The 21,584-nt window shown below is 41.5% G+C and overlaps 1 protein-coding gene across 9 annotated transcripts in view; it reads right to left on the reverse strand.

The window, feature by feature from the left end:
• idua (alpha-L-iduronidase) overlaps positions 1–21,584 on the reverse strand; it is a 236,747-nt gene that overhangs the window by 31,715 nt on the left and 183,448 nt on the right. For all 9 annotated transcript variants that reach the window (XM_069926493.1, XM_069926494.1, XM_069926502.1 and 6 more), the window contains 2 exons: positions 3,356–3,571; positions 865–986 (listed from right to left, as the gene is read on the reverse strand). In XM_069926493.1, the coding sequence (XP_069782594.1) occupies positions 865–986; positions 3,356–3,571 (338 nt within the window). The remainder of the gene's footprint in view (positions 1–864; positions 987–3,355; positions 3,572–21,584) is intronic.

A 21,584-nucleotide genomic window follows, 5' to 3' on the forward strand; every position in this document is an offset into this window, starting at 1 on the left:
AACCATGTGCCTGCCAAAGAGTCTTTTAAATGTCCTTATTTTATCAGCCTCGAAGACCACCCTTGGCAATACATGCCAGGAACCCACTACTCTGTTTGTAAAAAAAACTACCCCTGACATCTCCCCTAATCTTTCCTCCCCTTGCTTTGTACAGATGTCTTTTGGTGTTGGCCCTGGGAAATAGGTGCTGTTGTCCATTCTAGTTATGTCTCTCATAATCTTGTAGACCTCTATCAAGTCACCTCTCATCTTTCTTTTCTACAAAAAGAAAGCATCTAGCTCTGCTAACCTTGCCTCATAAGACACGTTCTCCAACCAGGCAACATCCTGGTAAATCTCCTCTATGCCTTTTCTATGGTTTCTACATCCTTCCTGTAATGAGGCAAATAGAAGTGACACAATATTCCAAATGTGGTATAACCAGGGTTTTATAGAGCTGCAACATTACCTCACAACTCTCAAACTCAATCTCCTGACTAATGAAGACCAGCATATCATAAGCCTTCTTAACTGTCCTATCAACCTGCGCATCAACCTTGAGAAATCTATGGATTTGGACCCAAGGTCCCTCTGTTCTTCCACACTGTGAAGAATCCTGCCATTAACCACGTCCTCTGCCTTCAAGTTTGAACTTCCAAACTGCATCACTTCACACTTATCTAAATTGAACTCCACCTGCCACTTTTCTGCCCAATTATATATTTTCTAAATATAGTTCGACATGTTAAGATAACTTTTGTATCAATATATTTTATATATATATTCCCACTACACCCAGAGTAAATATATAAATAATAACCCTTTGTTGATTTAATTACACAAATTTATGAACATTATCACTGAAAAATAAAGTTGATGTAAAACCTCCATTTTTCTCATAATATGAAACTGATTCACTGTTGGGAAATCTGGTCTTCCGAGATTCTTCCACTGCAAATAAGGGTTGGTGTCATTGTTGTCCAGGTAGTAAATGACATACATGAGTTCTACAAAAGGATTAAATAGAAGAGGGTTTAATTGCAATTAGGATTCTGTAATATTGCCTTCTTCTCCAGCAACTTCAAAAGACTGTGCATAGAAAACAAATAATTCATGTAAAGGATGATGAAAGTCTTTCTAAAGTTTTTAGATTTTGTAGATTTCACTTCAAATTATAGGCCTCAGATGTTGCCGTATCTGAAGTATATGGATAAAAGGCATTATTGCTTAATACTTCAAGCAAAACAATCTCACCATGCTTTATTAGCTTAGGCTCACAGGGAGGCTCTGGAGAATATTGGGCACATCCTTTATCCTGGAACCAGTTTTTGTTTTACTGAATGGCCAACATTGCCGAACAAATCCAACACTGTCTTAAGATGAATGTGAAGAACTTTTGACTACTTCAAGAATCATGATCTTGACATTTTTGACATTGATTCCTTCCCTCCTGTAAGGGGCTGAGGCAAGTTCAACATAAAGGAGGCATAGTGGAGATCATTTTTCAGTTTTGACAGGCTGTTGCTAGCAGAGAATCAGACTGATCAGTTGTGAAAACCTTAGCTAGTCACATTTATATTAATGACAAATAAAAGACCAAGTGTAGCGTGTCTAATTTTGTGGGTAATATCAAGCAGAGACAAATTGTGAAATTGTGAATGGTTAGAGGACACAAAGAATTCAAAGGATTTATAAACAAGTTCACTGAGAGGGGAAAAAAGTGACAGATGGAGTGCAATATGGGAGAAATGAGATTATGTACATTGGCAGGAACACAATACCTTTTAAATAATGTGAATGTGAATAAGGTAAATGTTGGTGCAGAGGGATCTTGATGTGCTGGTTCAAGCGATACAGAATGTAAACCTGTAAACAATTCAGAAAGGAAATGATATGTTGGCCTTTTTTTGCAATGAGCATGAAACACAAAAGAAATCGTTACGGAATCAATGCAGTGCAAACTCGCCAATTTGGCTGGAGGGTTGACGATTTAGGAAGACAGACTGAAGAAAATCACCACCACTGATTAGAATTCAAAAGACTGAGAAGTGGTCTCTTTGAAGCATGAACGTTCCTCAGAGACCAACAGGATAGATGCTGAGAAGTGGTTTCTTCCAGTTGAGTAATCAACAACATAGATATGGGTTCAGCTGTTTAGACTGAGGCCTTTTTTTTCCACACTCCTCAAGTGTTAGAATATTGAAGGCTAAAATATTTTTTTTCCATTGAGGAAAGCAGATGGCATTAAGAAAAAAAAGGAAAGTGGATTCAAGTCATAGTAGGTTTGAATAGCTAAATGGTCTACTTCACCTACGCTGCATCTCAAGGAGTTTCATACTCTGAGTGCTGAAGTAGTATGGGATGGTACACAGAGAATCATCATTCATCCTGAAGCAATCAGATTTATCTGCTAGCTTCATGCTAATATTGACAATGGGTATATACTATGAGATGAGGAGTGATGGAGGATTAACTGTTCTTCCTTAAAGAAAGTTATTGTTTTCAAAATCATGGATGACACATCCTTGGTGAATGCCTCCAACTTCTCCATCATCAGATTACATTCCTTTCTGCTTCCTTTGGGTACTTTCCATGGGCCCAGTATTTTCCATCAATCTATCACCCATGTCCAGTGCCAGGATCAACTTTCACTTTCCATCCTCACAATTTAGTGCTGTTCCGATTAGGATCATTTCCCATTTCCACCCTTTACACCGGATCCCAGCAATGTTCTCTCTGAATCATCTCTTCCTTGTCTGCTTGATCTTCTTCTATTCCCAATTATCTTCTACTTTGCCTTTTTCATGTTCTTCCTTTCTCTGAATAGACCCCAATCAAACAGGTGAGCAATTCTTGCTGATTCTAGAGCATACAACAATTTGGGCTAAATAAACTGGCATGGACCCACATGGCCAGCATGGTTGGCCTCGTGGTTAGCGCAACGCCACCGATTGGGACAGGGTTCAAATCCCGCTCTGTCTATAAGGAGTTTGTATGTTCTCCCTGTGTCTTCGTGGGTTTTCCCTGTGGGCTCTGGTTTCCTCCCACCATTCGAAATGTACTGGGGATGAAGGTTAATAGGGTGTAAATTAAATTGAAAATTTTTAATTATTCTAGCACCAGCACAGTCTGGCACAGTCTGTAATGATTTTTTACATTCTCCCCATGTCTGTGTTTCCTCTCACCTTCAAAAAGGAACAGGGATTGTATGTTAATTGGGGTATTTGGTGGGGGGGGGGGGGGGTTGGCAAGGATTTCTGGGCTGGAAGGGCCTGTCACTGTGCTGTATGTCTAAATTTCAAATTTAATACATATTCACTTGCTGCAGAATTTCTGAAAATCTTTAAATGGAAACCAGGATAATAAATAGATTTACCTCTTTTGGTGGGAAAATTTGTCAGGTTTACAGTCACGAAGGTAACATCCAGTGATGTGTGCACATCATCACTGTTATAAATTAATATTGTGGACTGCCAGCTGTCAGAGGAATTATCATTTGAAGGCTTGTGAATACTGGCAAGTGCTCCCAAAGTGCTATTCCAATTTGTGGCGTTGCCCCTGAGCTTCACATCTACTTCCAGTTGTTTCTCACCTATTTTTGGAGAGAAAAATGCATTGTAAAAAGATTAGAGGCAACAAAGCAGTGAAACAAGAAAGTCTGCAGGGAAATGCATGTGGTAAATGCACAAAACTCAGCAGGCCCCGCAACACCCACGGGAGGAAAAGATATATGGTGTAGTGGGAAGTGTGCTGACCAGCTGCATCACAGTCTGATACAGTGACACCAATACCCCTGAGTGTAAAGCCCTCCAAAAGGTAGTCAACACAGCTCAGGATATCACAAGCAAAACCCTCCCCACTAATGAGTACATTGACGGGGAATGCTGCTGTCGGAGAGCAGATGGGTTAAGTTTACCACAAAATTTATTCACAAATTAACAATTATTAACACCCAAACACAAGCCTTTATGGCAGCTCTACATTAACAATATATATTTATTTATAAGGTGCATGTGAAAAAAAACCCCAGACCATTACAGTCCAAACTCAAAATGCCCCAAAAGAAAACTCCCAAACCAAAACCTCAAATTAGTCACGTCAAGTCCGTCAGTCAAAAAGGAACAATTTGCAGAGTCTGGTTTCCAGGCTTGGGATTCTTGCATACTGGTCTTTTACTTGGATATGGAGACAGATGGCTGTGATCACTGTAGACTTATGACTTTCCTGAGTTTCAAATGTGGCAACAACCACCTTTGATTTCTTCACACAGGAATTTTCACCCAGTCTAGTCACTACACGAGGTTCATGCCTCCAAAGCCCACTTTAGGGTTGACAAGTGACCTTCTGTCACACAAGCCTTCCCCTCTAAACACCCTGTCTTAGGTCATCAAGTGACTCCTGTCATGCAAAGTCCTCCTCTTGGAAAGAGAAGGGGGAAGTCCAGGTCTCTCTCACTCACACACACACACACACACACACACACACACACACACACACACACACACACACACACACACACACACACACACACACACACACACACACACACACACACACACACCACACTCTGGGTATCAGAGAGGTGCAAATTGCTGTCAGGACAACAGCACTGGCGCCTGTAGGTAAAGTAACACAATCTCCTTTCTCCCACTGAAACTACAGGGTGAGCAGGCTGACAGACAGTTATGGACGGCAGTGCTAATACCTGTGAATGAAGTAACTCAGCCTCTTGTTTGCTGAAGCACGCATGCACAGACCAAATGTCTGATGACTGCTCTCTGACCATCTGACTAACTGACCAGCCAGTTCAAAACTCAGCATGCTGGGACCTTCCACTGCCCCAGTGCGTGCCTTCAGATCTCCCGAGTGGTGGAGAGAAGTTGACCACTCTCAGCAAGCTCACTGGCTTCCAGCGTGCGGCTCTCGGGCTTCTGACAGCTCTCATTTTACCAGTGCTGTTTCACGCAGCTGCCAATTTTCCCAGCGCTGCTTCAGCAATACATAGCAGTGGTCCTGTCTTTGGTCTGAAAATAAAATTTCCAGGGTCCAAAACATATCGAAGACCCACACCACCCAGCACATGCTCTGTTCTCACTGCTGCCATCAGGAAAGAGTTTTTTTTTGTTTATAGTTCTCTGTTTACATGTTTTACAGTGTTGTACAGTTTATTTTTTTTGTGCTACCAATTAGTGGTAATTCTGCCACACCCACAGAAAAAAAGAATCTCAGGTATGTATGTGATATCATGTGTGTACTCTGACAATAAATCTGAAATCTGAAAATATACAACTAACATTTTGGGCCTGAAAGGCTGGTTATATATTATAAATTGAATTAAAATTTCTGCAGGCTGGTTACATAATGGGAGCTGAGGAGTGAGCAGCGAACCCAGAGAGCTCCTAGTGTGATAGAATATATAGAAATATTTTTGGGAGATAAATTGGGTAAAGTGAGTAGGTTACATACATACATTTTTAAAACATCTTATTTGAAATACTGAAGAATTCATATCCACAGTGACTTTGCAGAAATTGTGAAGAATGCCTATGGAGATTTCACAAATAGGTGTTGATTGAATTGACTTGTTGGAATGAATGAACTATTGTCTTCAAAGCAACAAGCAGGAGACATGATGTCTATTGACACCTCTTTGTAGAGTTTTGGAGTGCTCACAGAAAGGCCACTAATGAGTTCCTGTTTACCTAAAAACAACAGGTGAACCAGAAGACTGACTCCTATTGTTTGCTGGAGAAGGTCAGATTTTTTTGCAAAAATGAGAGAGAGAGAGAGAGAGAGAGAGAGAGAGAAGGATCAAGCAAGTGGTCTCAGTCAATGTAGGCAAGACAGAGAAGCTTGCTGAAACTGAAGCCAGGAGAAGCTTGCTGAAACTGAAGCAGAAGCTGTTGGAACTGAGACAGAAGCTCCAGAGTGGCGGATGGCTGAAAGTACCAGCTGTCTAGTGTTTCTCTTGGAATAATAGAAGCAGAAAGGAACTCTGTGGTAACTTGAAAGAACCCTAATGGGGCAAGTTTCATCAGCAAGACATTGAGGTGACTAATGGTGGTACAACTGTGGAAGTCCTGGAATCACAAATCCCTCTCAGCAAACCCTACGAGAACCTTCCTGAGTGGTAAACATTTACCTTTTGAGCACCAAAGCCTGGTGAACTTTATACATGTTAAATTCTGTGCATAGTATAAGAATTGCCTGCAACCACTGAACTTGGAAGAATAAGAAGTGAGATTGGATTGCGAACCAAAGAACTTTCTTAAATTTACACACACATTACATACACATAAGCTTAGAATTAGAAGGTGGTTAAGTTAGGTTAGTTAAGTTAATAGTGGTAAGTTAATGTTTGATTCTGTTTTCATGTTTAAAGATAATTAAAAACAACTTTTGTTTAAGTAACCATTTGTCATAGTGAATATCTATTGCTGCTGTGTTTTGGGATCCTTTGGGCTCGTAACACCACATTGAGAAGACAAAAATCATAGAAACCGACCAAAAATGACCAAAATAATAAAAAGAAAACATAGGAGGAGATTGAAGAAGACTCAAAGAAAGGAAAAATGATAAAGAAAAACAAGCAAGCATTAAAGGGAGCAGGTGAAGAAAAAACCAATGCTGGTAATTGAGCCAGATCACCTTGTGGCAGTCAAAATGGCAGAGGCGACCTGAGGTTAGCATTGGAAGAGAAAGATGGAGTAGAAGAGATCCTCTCCCTGCAACATGAAGAACAGAATAAACAGGCAGGTGGAGGTGAGTTGAAGTCAGGAGGTGGGGATGCTTCCACCCTCTGGAATGAGCAGAGAGGGAGTCGGGAACCGACCAACAAGAAGAGCGGTTGGTGTAATCGCAGGAAGAGCTGGAGAGGAGGACTTCAACACGAGAGGAGCCAGAGGGGTCTTAAACTCCTTGTGAGCAGCAGGATCAACGTGCATTCAGCAGTCAGCGTCGGAGGAAGAACCTGTGGGGAGGCCTGGGAAGTGACAATTGATCAGGCATGAAGTGGGGATGGCGACTGAGAGGCGGGAGAGGAACAGCCCGGAGTACCTGGACAGACGGGAGAGCATAACAAATGCCTGGCCCTGCAATGGTATGGGAAAGCAGAGGAGTGACAGTGAAGAGAATTGGAGGTGCAATCTGCATAGCCTATCGTGAGAGGAGGAGGGGGGAGGGGGAAGTGTAAGTAACCAAACTGAAAGAAGCCAGAAGGAGTGACCTGACAGAGAGAGGAGGAGGGGGATACAGACCCTTCCCCAAGAGTTATCTTAAAAGCAGTGGAGGAGGGGAAGAGATGCCTCTGAGAAAAATTAGATTAAAAAATTGAACTTCTTGGTTCAGCGGCTAAATAAAATGCAGGGGACCCTGAGTAGGTTAACAAACAGGGGGGCAGACATGGAAGACAAGGTGATGGATAGAGTCAGGGCAATAAAGACAGAGATGGAAACGTGGGCAAAGGATAGGGTGTAGATGTGGCTAAAAATAGACTCCCTGGAAAATCATAGTAGAAGGGGCATGTTAAAATTGTTGGGTTAAGGGAAGGATATGATTACCTTCCTTCAAGATTGGATCCTAAAGACATTGGGTAGTGACAAGGTGGGGGATAGTGTAGAAATAGAAAGGGTGCATCAGTCCTCTGCCCCACACCCAGGTCCTGGTCGGAAGCCATGCTTTATCTCAATGAAGGTTTTATGGTTACAGGATAAGGAAAGAATTTTGCACACAGCAGCAGTTGGTACAAAGGAAAGGGGAAGTCCATTAGAGATTCATGGGCAAAAGATATTTTTTATCCAGACATCAGTGCAAAGCTGTTAAAAAGGAGGAAAAAGTAAAAAGGACACTCAGGCAGATATGAATTTCCTCTTCACCATCCAGTGACACTGAAAATAATAATGCTGTGGGGGGGGGAATTTTTCACGGACTCTAGGGAGGCCCAGGAAATTGCCAAGGGTCAAAAAGGGAACACCCAAGGATTTAATGGAAGAGAAGACGTTATAGATACATTGAGCTATTGGAAAGATAAAAAATAGTCAATATATAAGCAACATATATGATTAATACTTGTCTTAAAACTGAAATGTGATAATTAAGTATAATTAGCTCAGTAAATTTGGATAAAATATGTAAAGCAAAATGTGATGGTTGGAGATGGAAAGATTAGGTAGTTAAGGGTTGAATAGTTAATTTGTTAAATGTGTGGGTTGAAGTTTATAAGATAAATGGGAGGGTTATTGGTTCTCTATGTATATATGTTTGTTAATGAGGAAAAGGATTATCTGGGAGGGCTCTGGGGTGGGGGGAGTGGAAGAGGATGGGTACATCAGGTGTGATCCATAAGATAGAAGGAGATGGCGCCAACATTTTGGGTGCCAGAGCTTGAGGACAGGGGGGAAGGGGAGGAAGAAGGAGTGGTTTAGGAGAAGAGGATGGGTTAGTGGGAGAGGTAGTAAGGGGACAGGGGTTTATTGTTGTAAGGTGTTGGGTGTTTTTGTAGGGTGCGTTGTAGACTCGACGTGCTGGTCCAAAGGTTTGAGGTCAGAGGATTGGATGGGAACTGGACGGGGAGTGGTGGGCATGTGAAGGGAGCACAAATGTGGGGAGGATCTCCGAGGCAAAGATTACTACGATTAAATGCCTGTTTTAATGGACTAAATGGGACAGTGAAGAGGAAAAGTGGACATTTTTTCCAAGAGACATACCTGAGAGAAAGAGAGCATCAGAAGTTAAAAAGAGGATGGGTGGACCAAACAATTTCATCCTCCTTTAATTCTAAGGCAAGGGTAGTAGCCATTTGATAGGGAAGAATGTTCCAGTGAGGGTGGAGAGTGTAGTCAAGGATAAAGCAGGAACATATGTAATGGTACACTGTCAGATATATTTGGAATCCTGGACCCTATTGAATATGCCCCCAATTTTAACGAGAAATTTATACAAGATGTCTTTTTGAAATTGGGGGAGGGTAGAGAAAACATCCTGATTGGAGAAAACTTCAATTTTTGTCTGAATCCAGTTTTGGATAAGTCGATGAAAAGAGTATCAAGGGGTCAAGGCAGCCAAAGCTCCGGTGGCCTTTATGAAAGAGCTGAATTAAATAGATGCATGGAGAAGGCAGCATCCAAGGGAGAGGGTTTATTCCAAGCAACATGATTCCTTTACCAGGAGAGATTTATTTTTGGCATCAACCCAATTAGAGGGAAGGATCATGGAATCTTTTGTTAGATCACTCCCCCCGGACACTTACGCTTATAATGCCAGATAAACAGGAGACTGTGTATAGGTGGCACCTTAACTCATGGCTGTTGAAGAAAATGGAGTTTTGTAGCTTTATTAGAACTCAGATAACATGTTCTGCGAGACTAACTGTACCTCTCCTGTGGATAAATTTCTCATTTGTGACACAAGGCATATTTAAAACGGCAAATAATTGGATATACTAAAAGATTTAAGAGAGAATATTTGAGAGAGGTGGAATAATTGGAAAAGGAGGTTACTGGACTAGAAATATTATGAACTAGGAGAAAGGGCCCATAAAGTTCTCTCCTGGCAGCTGAGGGCAGAACAGGCCTCGAGAACAATTAATATGATACAAAAGGGGAATGAAAGGAATTCATACAAGCTGAAGGAAAATTAATGATACTTTCCAACAGTTTTATGAACAGTTATATAGAACAGAGTCAAAGGGGGAAAATCAGAAAAAAATAGATGATTTCCTGTTAAAATTGGAACTGCCAAATTTAGGTCCAGAAGAGCAAGAGGTGCTGAATGATAGTGGAAGCATTAGGTTTACTGGAAGTTGGCAAGTCTCTGGGGGAGGACGGGTTCTCCCCTGAATTCTACAGGGAGTTTAAGGTTCTTTTGATTCCCCCCTCCCTTTATGGAGGTTGTGGATCAGGCGTACTCTTCCAAAAAGGACAGTGACCCACTGAAACAGTCTTTTCATAGACTCATCTCGTTACTGAATGCAGACTACTGAATACTGAAAGCACTGGCAAATAGATTGGCAAAATATTTGCCGAAATTAATAAATATTGGTCAAGCAGGCTTTGTGCAGAAGTGACAGGTGTTAGACAATATAAACAGATTGTTGAGCATTATTCACTTGGCACAGTCAGGGGGTGATCCAAGTGTAGGTGTGGCCTTGGATGTAGAGAAAGCATTTGACAAATCAGAATGGGACTTTTTATTTAAAGTGCTGGAGAAAATGGGGTTGGGACTAACTTTTATAAATTGGATCATGCGTCCAAGGCTAAAGTATCTTCAGTCTTCCCACTATCTAGATCTAGTGGACAGCGGTATCCGTTATCCACAGCTCTATTCGTATTAGCTACTGAATGGTTTGCGGAAGTCATTCGCCAAGATCCAGATATTAAGGGCTTTAAAGTAGGCCAGGAAAAACGCAAAATCAACCTGTTTACTGATGATGAGTTGATATATCTGATAGACCCTGCAAACTCATTGGCCAAGCAAGATTATGGGAATATCTCTGGATACAGAATTATTTGGGATAAAGGAAAATTTTGCCACTCACAAAGGGGGACGACAGTGAATTGAAAAAGAAAAGTCAATTGAGATGTCCGCAAATGGGGATCAAGTACCTGGGAGGGGTCAAGGTAGACAACAATTTATCAAATTTGTAAATCTTAATTACATCCCCTTGCTCAAAAAAAATTGAGGAGGACTTAAATGGGTGGATGACTTTGCCTATCACATTGCAGGGTCAATTGTGTAAAAATGTGTTGCCGATGCTCCATTACCTCTTCCAGACTTTACTCAGAGCACTGCCTAGAGATTCGTGCAAAACCTCAACACACAGGTAAATAGATTCCTTTGGAACAAAAAGGTAGGCAGGGTCTTCATGCATAAACTAACATGGGACTATAGTCTGGGTGCATTGAGATTACAAGATTTCACAACACCTCCTCATTAGCCAGGAAGGTGCAGCAGTGCCTACACTTCCTAAGGATGATGAGGAGAGCAAGGCTACTGGCCTCCAACTTGATAACATTTTATAGGAGCACAATTGACAGTGACTTGTCTATCTGGCTGCATTATCGTGTGGTATGGTGGCTGCAAAGACATCGGACTGCAGAGGATCATCAAAACGGCCGAGAAAATCACTGATTTTTCCCTTTCCTCTACTGACCACATTTACAAGCAGTGTGCTTAAATAGATCTGAAAGAATTATATAGGACCCGTTCCATCCAACACATAGTATCTTTGGCCCACTACCATCAGGAAGAAGTACAGGAGCATCAAAATTAGGACAGCCAGACTGGGAAATAGCATCTTCTTGCAGGCTGTGAAACTGAAGAACAGTTTACTGTAACAAATAAATCATCCCAAAATATTTAGATATATATATTTAAATTATATCTTTATGTACATATGTGATTATTGTGTGTTGTGTAGTGCATGTATGTGTGTGCACCGTGGTCCAGAGAAATACTATTTCATATGGTAGTATAGGTGTGGTGATACAACCACTGGACTGTCTGTGATTGCCTGCGCCTGTCCGCAGCCCTGCACTGCCTACTGCAGGGGGCGACCCATTGTACCTGTAGGGAGGTAAGCTGGGAGGCTGGCTCCACTTACTCCCTGCCAATCACTGGCCCCATATAAAGGACTTTGGGCAGGAGTAGAGCACACAGAGCTAGAAGGGATACTGAACCTTGTGTGCAAGTTTTAAGCTAATTAAAGCCTGTAGTACAGCCTTTTTTTGGTTGAGCTTGTTTGTTCGTATTGCAGCGCATCATAATTTAATTGGCTTAATTTTAAAGAACTATGGAGAGGTTTCTCAGCATAGAAAAGCTGGATATCAACCCATAACGCCCGGAAGCTCCAGCCCACTTCGAGATCTGGAAGCATGCGATCAGGGTAATCATCTGCACTCAGGCTGATATCATCAATTCAGACCAAAAGAAACTCATGGTACTGCACACAAAACTGGGCCCACTGGCATTCCAGGTGATCCGTGACTGCACCGAGTATGAACCAGTGATGGCCATCCTGTAAAACATCTACCAACCTCCAGCGAATGTATTCTACTCCAGGTACCTGTTTAGCATCAAACTACAACAACCAGATGAGAGAATAGAGGCTTACCTTGGGGCACTGAGTGAACTGGCGCACCGAGACCGGGGTGACTGCTGGAGGAGAGAAGCGACTCATCCGAGATGCGTGTGTGCGAAGCCTGCGATCAAAGGCGACCTGACAGAGACTGCTGGAAGAAAGCAATGCTTCCCTCATGAGAGTCATTGATGTGGTCTGCTCTGTTGAAGTGCACCCTACCACACAGAAGCCTTCAATGCTTGCCTGCCACCTCCCCCGGCCTGGCCAATGCAGACGACCGCTGTTGCTGAGGGGCCCTACTATGAAGAGTGATCGCCACCACCAATGCATCCTGCCGCTGTAAGTACTGCGGGACCCAGAGTGGGTCCAACAGACGCTCCTGGAAGAATGGCCCCCGCGAGGAACTCACATTCCTCCTGATGCGGTAAGAAAGGACACTTTTACAAAGTGTACCTCTTCAAACCCACCGGGAGCGCTGCGGTCCTCCATGACCAGTTGGAAACCTCCCTCGATCCTCTGGGCGCCTCCACGTACAATTATCAGGCAGCGCCATTGCTCCGCCCATCACTTCCGCCTGCACCAGTGACACCACTTCCAGCTTGGCTGTCAAACCACGCTGCTGCCATGTGCTCACCATGGGCAAGGCCATCTTGGACTGGCCAATTTCTGCCTGCACCGAACATGTCACTTGTGTCCCACCGACCCCACAACGCAGTCAACATGTGCACGTACAGCCAGCCCCAGACTGCACACTCGTTGCACCCCACGCCAGCACACACAACGTACCAGATCCACCATGCTGCACAGACGATGATGCCTCCATCATTCTGGCTAATCGGGACTGAACCTACAAACTGCTACTCACTCCTGCCAGCTTGGAGCACCAACTTGGACCCCGAGTCGGTCCTAGCATCCACCACGCTGTCGGTCAACATCCCCCACAGACCTGGGTGCTCAATGATGGACATTGCTGTCAATGGGAAGGTAATAAAATGCCTGTTTGAATAGCGGTAATACTGAGAGCTTCATGTACCTGCATGTGGACCATAAGCTAGTGCTCAAAGTACACCCAGTGAACTTTTTCATTACTTTTGGGTCCCAGGACCACTCCATCACAGTGCTGGGGTGCCATTCTGTAAATCTGACTGTGGGAGGGGAAACGTACAAAGGGTTCAGGCTCCTGGTCATGCCAGAGCTCTGTGCCCCGATTATTCTGGGACTAGATTTCCAGTGCCATCTCTGCAGTGTCACTCTAGCTTTCGGTGGTCAAATCCCCCAACTCACCGTCCACAATGCCAAACCTAGCGACTGCCCCCGCCCCACCTATGGACTGTCCTCCCTAGAGGTACCCCCTCCATCCCTCTTCAACCACCAGACGCTAGAATGCAAGCCCATTGCAGCCAAAAGCAGGCATGACTGTGCAGCTGAAAGGGCCTTCATCAAGGTTGAGATGCCACAGCTTCTGGTAGAATGGGTAATAGAGCCCAGCACTAGCCCCTGGTGAGCCCAGGTCCTGGTGGTCAAAGTAGCTAGAGTAAACCAAGGATGGTCATCGACTTTAGTCAGACCATCAACTGCTACACCCAGCTGAACGCCTACCCAGTACCCTGTATTGCCGACAAGGTCAATGAGATAGCCCAGTACAGGGATTTATCCACCACTGACCTGAAGTCAGTCTATCATCAGCTCCCCATCCACGCTTGGAATAAGCCCGATAACACCTTAGAGGCTGATGGGCGCCTTTACTAGTCTGCTAGGTCCCCTTTGGGGTCGCAAATGGAGTATCCAGGTTCCAGAAGGAGATAGATCGTAAGGTAGATCGACATAACCTAAGAGCGACCTTCCCATACCTGGACAATGTCACCATCTGTGGGCACGACCAGCAGGACCATGATGCTAATCTGAAGAAATTCCTATGGAGGGCAGAGGCATTAAATCTCACCTATAATACGAAGACGTGCATGCATCATGGAATATGTGTTATCGGTCCTGAATGCATGCGCCCCTGATGGAACTCACGATCCCCCCACACTCAAGACCCTGCGCAGGTGCCTAGGGCTGTTTTCTTACAATTGCTAGTGGGTCCCCTGGTTCTCAGATAAGATTTGTCCACTGGCCAAAGCCACCACCTTTCCCCTCCCCGCCGAGGTGCAAGCGGCCTTCGCCTGCATAAGAGAAGACATCACCATCACCACGATACAAGTCATGGATGAGAACACCCCATTCCAGGTGGAGTGCGAAGGCTCTAACACTGCCCTCACTCCCACCCTCAACCAAGGGGACAGATCTGTCACCTTTTTCTCCTGAACCCTCCACAGCTCAGAGCTTGGGCATTCCTCCATTGAAAAGAACGCCCAGGTGATCATGGAAGTAGTTTGCCACTGGCGCCGCTACCTGGCAGGCAGGTGGTTCAGCCTCCTCACAGACCAGCATGCGGTGGCATTCATATTCAGCAAAATCAAAAACGACAAGATCTTGTGGTGGAGAGTTGAGCTGGCCACATTCAGCTACAACATTCACTATAGGCTGGGGAAACTCAACGACTCCCCCGATGCACTGTCCTGAACCTGCACCAGTGCACAGTCCGAGCAACATCAGGTGCTGCACAACACCCTTTGCCACCCAGGTGTCACGCGCCTGTACCATTTCGTGAAATCCCGAAATCTCCCCTTCACTGTCCAGGAAATCCGGTCCTGCCAAGTCTGTGTGGAGTGCAAACCGAGCATCTTCCGTCCAGCATAGGCCCATGTAATAAAGGCCACTTGGCCCTTCGAGCAACTCAGCATCGACTTAAAGGGGCTACTAGCTTCCATGAACAAGAACGTCTATTTCCTCCCGGTTATAGACAAATACTCCAGTTTCCTGATACCGCCATCGCCTCCATTATCAAGGCACAAGTGCAGTTTTCTATCATGTTCGGATACCCAACATTCATCTACAGTGATCAGGGGTCTAGCTTCATGAGTGAGAAGCTGCACAGTACCTGGCAATGCAAGGCATTACATCTAGTCACATAACTAGCTATAACCCAGGGGCAATGGGCAGGTAGAACGTGAGAACGGGGTATTCTGGAAGGCTGTCCTCCTGGTCCTTGGGTCGAAAGGATGGTCCACCAGCTACTGGCAGGAGGCCATCCCAAGGTGCTCCATTCCATACAGTCACTCTTATGCACAGCTACCAACCAGACCTCTCAAGAACGCTTCTTTTCGGAGGAGTCACGTGATGGAGTAGTGGCCGGTCAGGGAACTCCAGCCCTCTCCGGAAAAGTTTAAAAAAAATACACAAAACACAAAGGCACAAGAATAAAAATTAAAACAAAGTGAAAGTAAAGGTGGGAAGAAAATGGCAGCGAAGAAAGAAAAGTCGAAAGCAACGGGAAGAAGAGAAGAAGAAAGAACGTCGGAAGAAGAAGGTGAAGGCCTTACCTGTCCAAGGAGGCCTGCCGCGGAGAGAGAAGCCCGCTCTCTAAGGTCAGTTGAAGTCCCGAGCTCGGGACTACAAAAATGGCTCGCGGAGCCAAGTAAAAGTGTGCAACCGCGCATGCGCGAGGAGTCGTGCATGCACTAATGCGCATGAAAAAAAAACACTGACGGCAGGGGGGACCAGCTGAGGAGTCGATCTCCACAGCTGAGAATGACAGCTGCAACACAACAACAGGAAGAGAACATAGAAAACAACGAGAACAAGAAAGAAGAGAGTAAAAAGAATACAAGGAAACAACAGATGACCAACCCAGAGGAAGAAGAAGAAGAAGACCATAGAGAAATGGAAGAAGAAGGGAAAGGCAAGACAATGGATATATATTTTTTTAAAGAATATATGGAATCAGTAAAAGAATGGCAATTACAAGAATTTAGTGAAATAAAAAGAAGATATAGGAAAAAGTGTGGACAAGGTGGAAGAACGAGAAACAGCCGTAGAAATGGAAGTAGAGGATTTAAAAAAGAAATTAGAAGAATCTAATAAAAAAGTTAAAGAGACACAAGAGCTGTTAGCTCAGAAGATAGATATAATGGAAAATTATAACAGAAGAAATAATATAAAGATAGTGGGCCTTAAGGAAGATGAAGAAGGCAAGAATATGAGAGAATTTATAAAAGATTGGATCCCCAGGGTCCTAGGAAGACCAGAATTACAGAAAGAAATGGAAATAGAAAGGGCACATAGAACATTAGCCCCGAAACTACAGCCACAACAAAAACCAAGATCCATTTTAGTAAAATTCTTAAGATATACAACAAGAGAAAATATATTGGAGAAAGCAATGAAGAAAATAAGAGAAGACAAAAAGCCACTGGAATACAAAGGTCAAAAAATTTTTTTCTATCCAGACATAAGTTTTGAACTCCTGAAGAAGAGAAAGGAGTTTAATACAGCAAAAACGATCCTATGGAAAAAAGGATATAAATTTATGCTGAAGTACCCAGCGGTACTTAAAATAGTTATTCCAGGGCAGCAAAACAGACTATTCTCGGATCCGGAGGAAGCACGAAAATTTGCAGAACAACTACAAAACAGGCAGAGAGATGAAGACATGTAACGAGAGTAAAAATGACCACAAACTATATGTATGTGTGTATATGGGTATATATATATGTGTGTGTATGTATATATGTGTGTACATGAGTGCATCCGTATTTAAAAGAAAATATATAGAGTATAGATAAGAATTAATAAGGGAATGAAAGGGAAGAGAGGAACTAAGGAGGGAATTAAGACAGTGACCTTTGTTATATATGAAAATTGAAATCTTTTCTGGGGGGGCTGGGTGGGGAGGAGTTACGGTCACTGCGAAATCAGTTGACGCTTGCGAGTGAATTCGCAAATCCAAATGGAGAGGGGAGATGTGGTTGCCCGACAAGGGATAAAGGGCAACTCAGGAAGGGGAGGGGATAGTGGGGTTAAAGAAATTTTAGATAGGAGAATAAGGGAAATGTTTGATGTTTTAGAAATGTTGTCTTATAAAATGTTCAAAACAAGAAAGCAGAAATGGATAAGAAGGAAAGGTGATGATGAGGAAACGGAAAGGAAAGATAAACAAAGTATGAAATGGCTACGTTGAACTATATGACTTTAAATATTAACGGAATACATAACCAAATCAAAAGGAAGAAACTGCTAAATTTACTGAAAAAAGAAAAAATTGATATAGCATTCATACAAGTAACACATTTAACTGAAATGGAGCACAAGAAATTAAAGAGAGATTGGGTAGGACATGTAACAGCAGCGTCATAATTCAAAAGCTAGAGGAGTAGCTATATTAATCAGTAAAAATGTACCAATTAAAATAGAAGAGGAAATAATAGATCCAGCAGGGAGATATGTAATGATAAAATGTCAGATATATTCGGAGTTTTGGAATTTACTCAATGTATATTCACCTGACTAAGAAGATCAAAAATTTATGCAAGATATTTTTTTGAAGATAGCAGACACACAAGGGAACATACTAATAGGAGGGGATTTCAACCTTAATTTGGATTCAAACATGGATAAAACTGGGAAAAAAATTAACAGAAAGAACAAAGTCACCAAATTTATAATTAAATCGATGCAAGAAATGCAACTTTTGGATATATGGAGGAAACAACACCCAAAGGAAAAGGAATATTCATATTATTCGGGTAGACATAAAACATACTCAAGAATAGACATATTCCTGTTATCAGCTCGTATGCAAGACAGAGTAAGAAAAACAGAATATAAAGCTAGAATATTGTCGGACCACTCACCCCTGATATTGACAATAGAGTTAGAGGACATCCCTCCAAGAATGTATAGATGGAGATTAAACTCCATGCTACTTAAAAGGCAGGATTTTAGAGAATTAATTGAAAGACAAATTAAAATGTACTTTGAAATAAATACGGAATCAGTGAAAGATAAGTTTATACTATGGGATGCAATGAAAGCGTTCATCAGAGGGCAAATAATAAGTTATGTCACCAAGATGAAGAAGGACTATAATCAGGAAACAGAGCAGTTGGAAAGGGAAATAGTAAATATAGAAAAAGAATTAGCAATGAAGGAAGACACAACTAAAAGAAGGGAATTGGCAGATAAAAAAATAAAATATGAAACACTACAAACATATAAGGTGAAGAAGAACATAATGAAGACAAAACAGAAATATTATGAACTAGGAGAAAAAACGCACAAAATTCTAGCATGGCAGCTTAAGACAGAACAAACTAAGAGAATGGTATTGGCATCAAGGAAAAAAGACAAAAAAATCACATATAATCCAACGGAGATTAATGAAAACTTCAGAGAATTCTACGAATAATTATACCAAACTGAAAACGAAGGGAAAGAAGACAAAATAGATGAATTTTTAACTAAAATTGAACTACCAAAATTACAAATAGAGGAACAAAATAAATTAACAGAACCATTTGAAATAGTAGAAATACAAGAGATAATAAAAAAACTACCAAATAATAAAACACAAGAAGAGGATGGATTCCCAATAGAATTCTATAAAACATTTAAAGATTTATTAATTCCTCCCCTCCTGGAAGTAATCAACCAGATTGATAAAACACAAAGCTTACCAGATTCATGCAAAACAGCAATAATTACAGTAATACCAAAGATAGGGAAAGATCCACTCACACCAGCGTCATATAGACCAATATCTTTACTTAACACAGATTATAAGATAATAGCTAAACTATTAGCAAACAGATTAGCCGACTATGTACCTAAAATAGTAAATCTAGACCAAACTGGATTTATTAAAAAAAGACGAACAACAGACAATATTTGTAAATTTATTAACTTAATTCATGCAGTAGAAAGGAATAAAGCTCCAACAGTAGCAGTTGCTTTAAACGCAGAGAAGGCCTTTGACAGAGTAGAATGGAATTATTTATTCAAAGTATTACAAAAATTCAGTTTACCAGAGAAGTATATTAATTGGATTAAAGCATTATATAAGGGGCCATTGGTGAAAGTGACAGTAAATGGATATATATCAAAGCAATTTAACTTAAGCAGATCAACAAGGCAGGGATGCCCACTATCACCCTTATTGTTCGCGTTAGCCATAGAACCACTAGCAGAATTGATAAGAACAGAAAATAAAATAAAAGGGATAAAAATAAAAGACAAGGAATATAAAATCAGTTTATTTGCAGATGACGTTATACTTAAAAGAACCAGAAATATCAATAAAAGAATTACATAAGAAATTGAAGGAATATGGAGAAGTGTCGGGTTACAAGATTAACTCAAATAAAAGTGAAGCAATGCCAATGAATAATGCGGATTTCTAAAAATTTAAAAAAGAATCACCATTCAGATGGCAAATGCAAGCAATACGATACCTAGGTATAAAAATAAATAAAAACCTCAGCCATCTATATAAACTCAATTATTATCCACTAATGAAAAAAATTACAGGACGACTTAGAGCATTGGAAAGACTTACCACTAACACTAATAGGAAGTATAAACTGTATTAAAATGAAAATTTTCCCAAGGATACAATACCTATTTCAGGCATTGCCAATACACTTGACAGAGAAATTCTTCATGGAGTTAAAGAAAATAATAAGGAAATTTTTATGGAAAGGGGGGAATCCGAGGATAGCACTAGATAAATTAACAGAATGGTATAAACAAGGAGGCTTACAACTGCCAAACTTTAAAAATTATTATAGAGCCGCACAATTAAGATACCTATCAGATTTTTATCAAACAAGGGAAAAGCCAGATTGGACTAGATTAGAACTCGATAAAATAGGGGAGAAGATACCTGAACATATATAAATGGGATGAAAAATTGGTACAACATAGGAATTCTCCAGTATTACATCATCTGTTCAATATTTGGAAGAAGATTCATGTAGAAAGGAATAAAACAAATTACCAATTACCAAAACTAATACTGACGCAAAATCAGCTAATCCCTTTTACAACAGATAACCTTTCCTATAGAGAATGGGAGAAAAGAGGGATCAAAAGAATAGAAAATTGCTTTTCAGGAAATAAATTACTATCCTTTGAACAAATGAAGGATAAATATAATATAACTCAAGATACAGTGTTGGCATACTACCAACTGAAATCCTACTTGAAGGACAAATTGGGAAGCAGTCTGAGGTTACCAGAGGGAAGTAATTTTGAATATGTGATTACAGATACAATGATAATCAAAAAATTTATAACAAATATGTATATTAAACTGCAAGTAAAGGAGAATGAGGAAGCAAATGGTAAAACTAAACAAAAAATGGGAACAAGATTTAAACATAAAGATAAAGAAGGAAACATGGGAAAAGTTATGCTCTGGAACTATGAGAAATACAATAAACACGAGGTTACATATGATACTATACTGTTAGGTCGCATTTATTTAACTTTTGAGGTGTAATGTATAGCCTGTGTATCCATACACAGTCTAATTATTACACCTCAAAAGTTAAATAAATGCGACCCAACAGTATCTGACAGATGTTTTCGTTGTAAAAAAGAAATGGGAACAACAATTCATGCAATGTGGACGTGTGAGAAAGTGAAAAAACTTTGGGAAGATCTAAACCAGATATTAAATAAAATCACAGAAAGCAATATACCAAAAAACCCAGAGATCTTCCTCCTAAGTAACATAAAAAACAAAGAATTTGGACTTGATTTGGATGGTGTACAAAAAAGATTTGTTAGGATAGCCCTAGCCGTAGCAAAAAAATGTATTATGTCACCCTGGAAATTAGAAGATAACTTGAGAATACAACAATGGTATATAGAAATGAATAAATGTGTTCCATTAGAAAAAATAACATATAATTTAAGAAATAATATTACAATATTTGAACAAATATGGGAGCCATACATGAAACACAATAGAGAAAACCTACCGGGGACATCTACCACCTAAAATGACAGAAGGAGAAGGAAATGAAAAGAATTGATTCAGTGGAATTTCTTGTTTATTTTTATTGAGTGACAACATTGTTTGACGGGTTTAATGTATCTTAGATTCTGTACTTTAAATGAATGGGAGTGGAGGTAGGGAGGGTGGGATGGGAAGGGGGGGGAGAAAACGACACTGCTTATATTTGAAAAGAAAAATGTATGTATCTTGATCAATGTGGTTTATAGTGTGAAAAATAAAAAATTTAAAAAAAATAAAAAAAAAACGCTTCTTTTCCTTCCCCAGGAAATCAGTAACAGGAGTCTCACTGCCTGCATGATTGTTGTCTCCAGGACCCGTCCTTCTCTGTAGACACGTGAGGACTCACAAATCTGACCCCCTGGTCGACCAGGTGCACCTCCTCCATGCCAACCCATATTACACCTCCGTGGCGTACCCCAGTGGACGCGAGAACAACGTCTCGACTCGGGACCTGGCACCAGAAGGATCCCATCCTGGGCACCCCGGCATCTCCAGAACCCTCCTGGAGCCGAAATACTCCCTGCCCACCATCATCTACAGGACCCTGCTGCCCACGGACCCACCCCAAACCTACACCTCCTCACTGCCATGCACCACACCGCCGACCACTCCAACCACCCCTGACCC

The sequence above is a fragment of the Narcine bancroftii genome, chromosome 3 (genome assembly GCF_036971445.1).
Source record: "Narcine bancroftii isolate sNarBan1 chromosome 3, sNarBan1.hap1, whole genome shotgun sequence".
Classification (NCBI taxonomy): Eukaryota; Metazoa; Chordata; class Chondrichthyes; order Torpediniformes; family Narcinidae; genus Narcine; species Narcine bancroftii.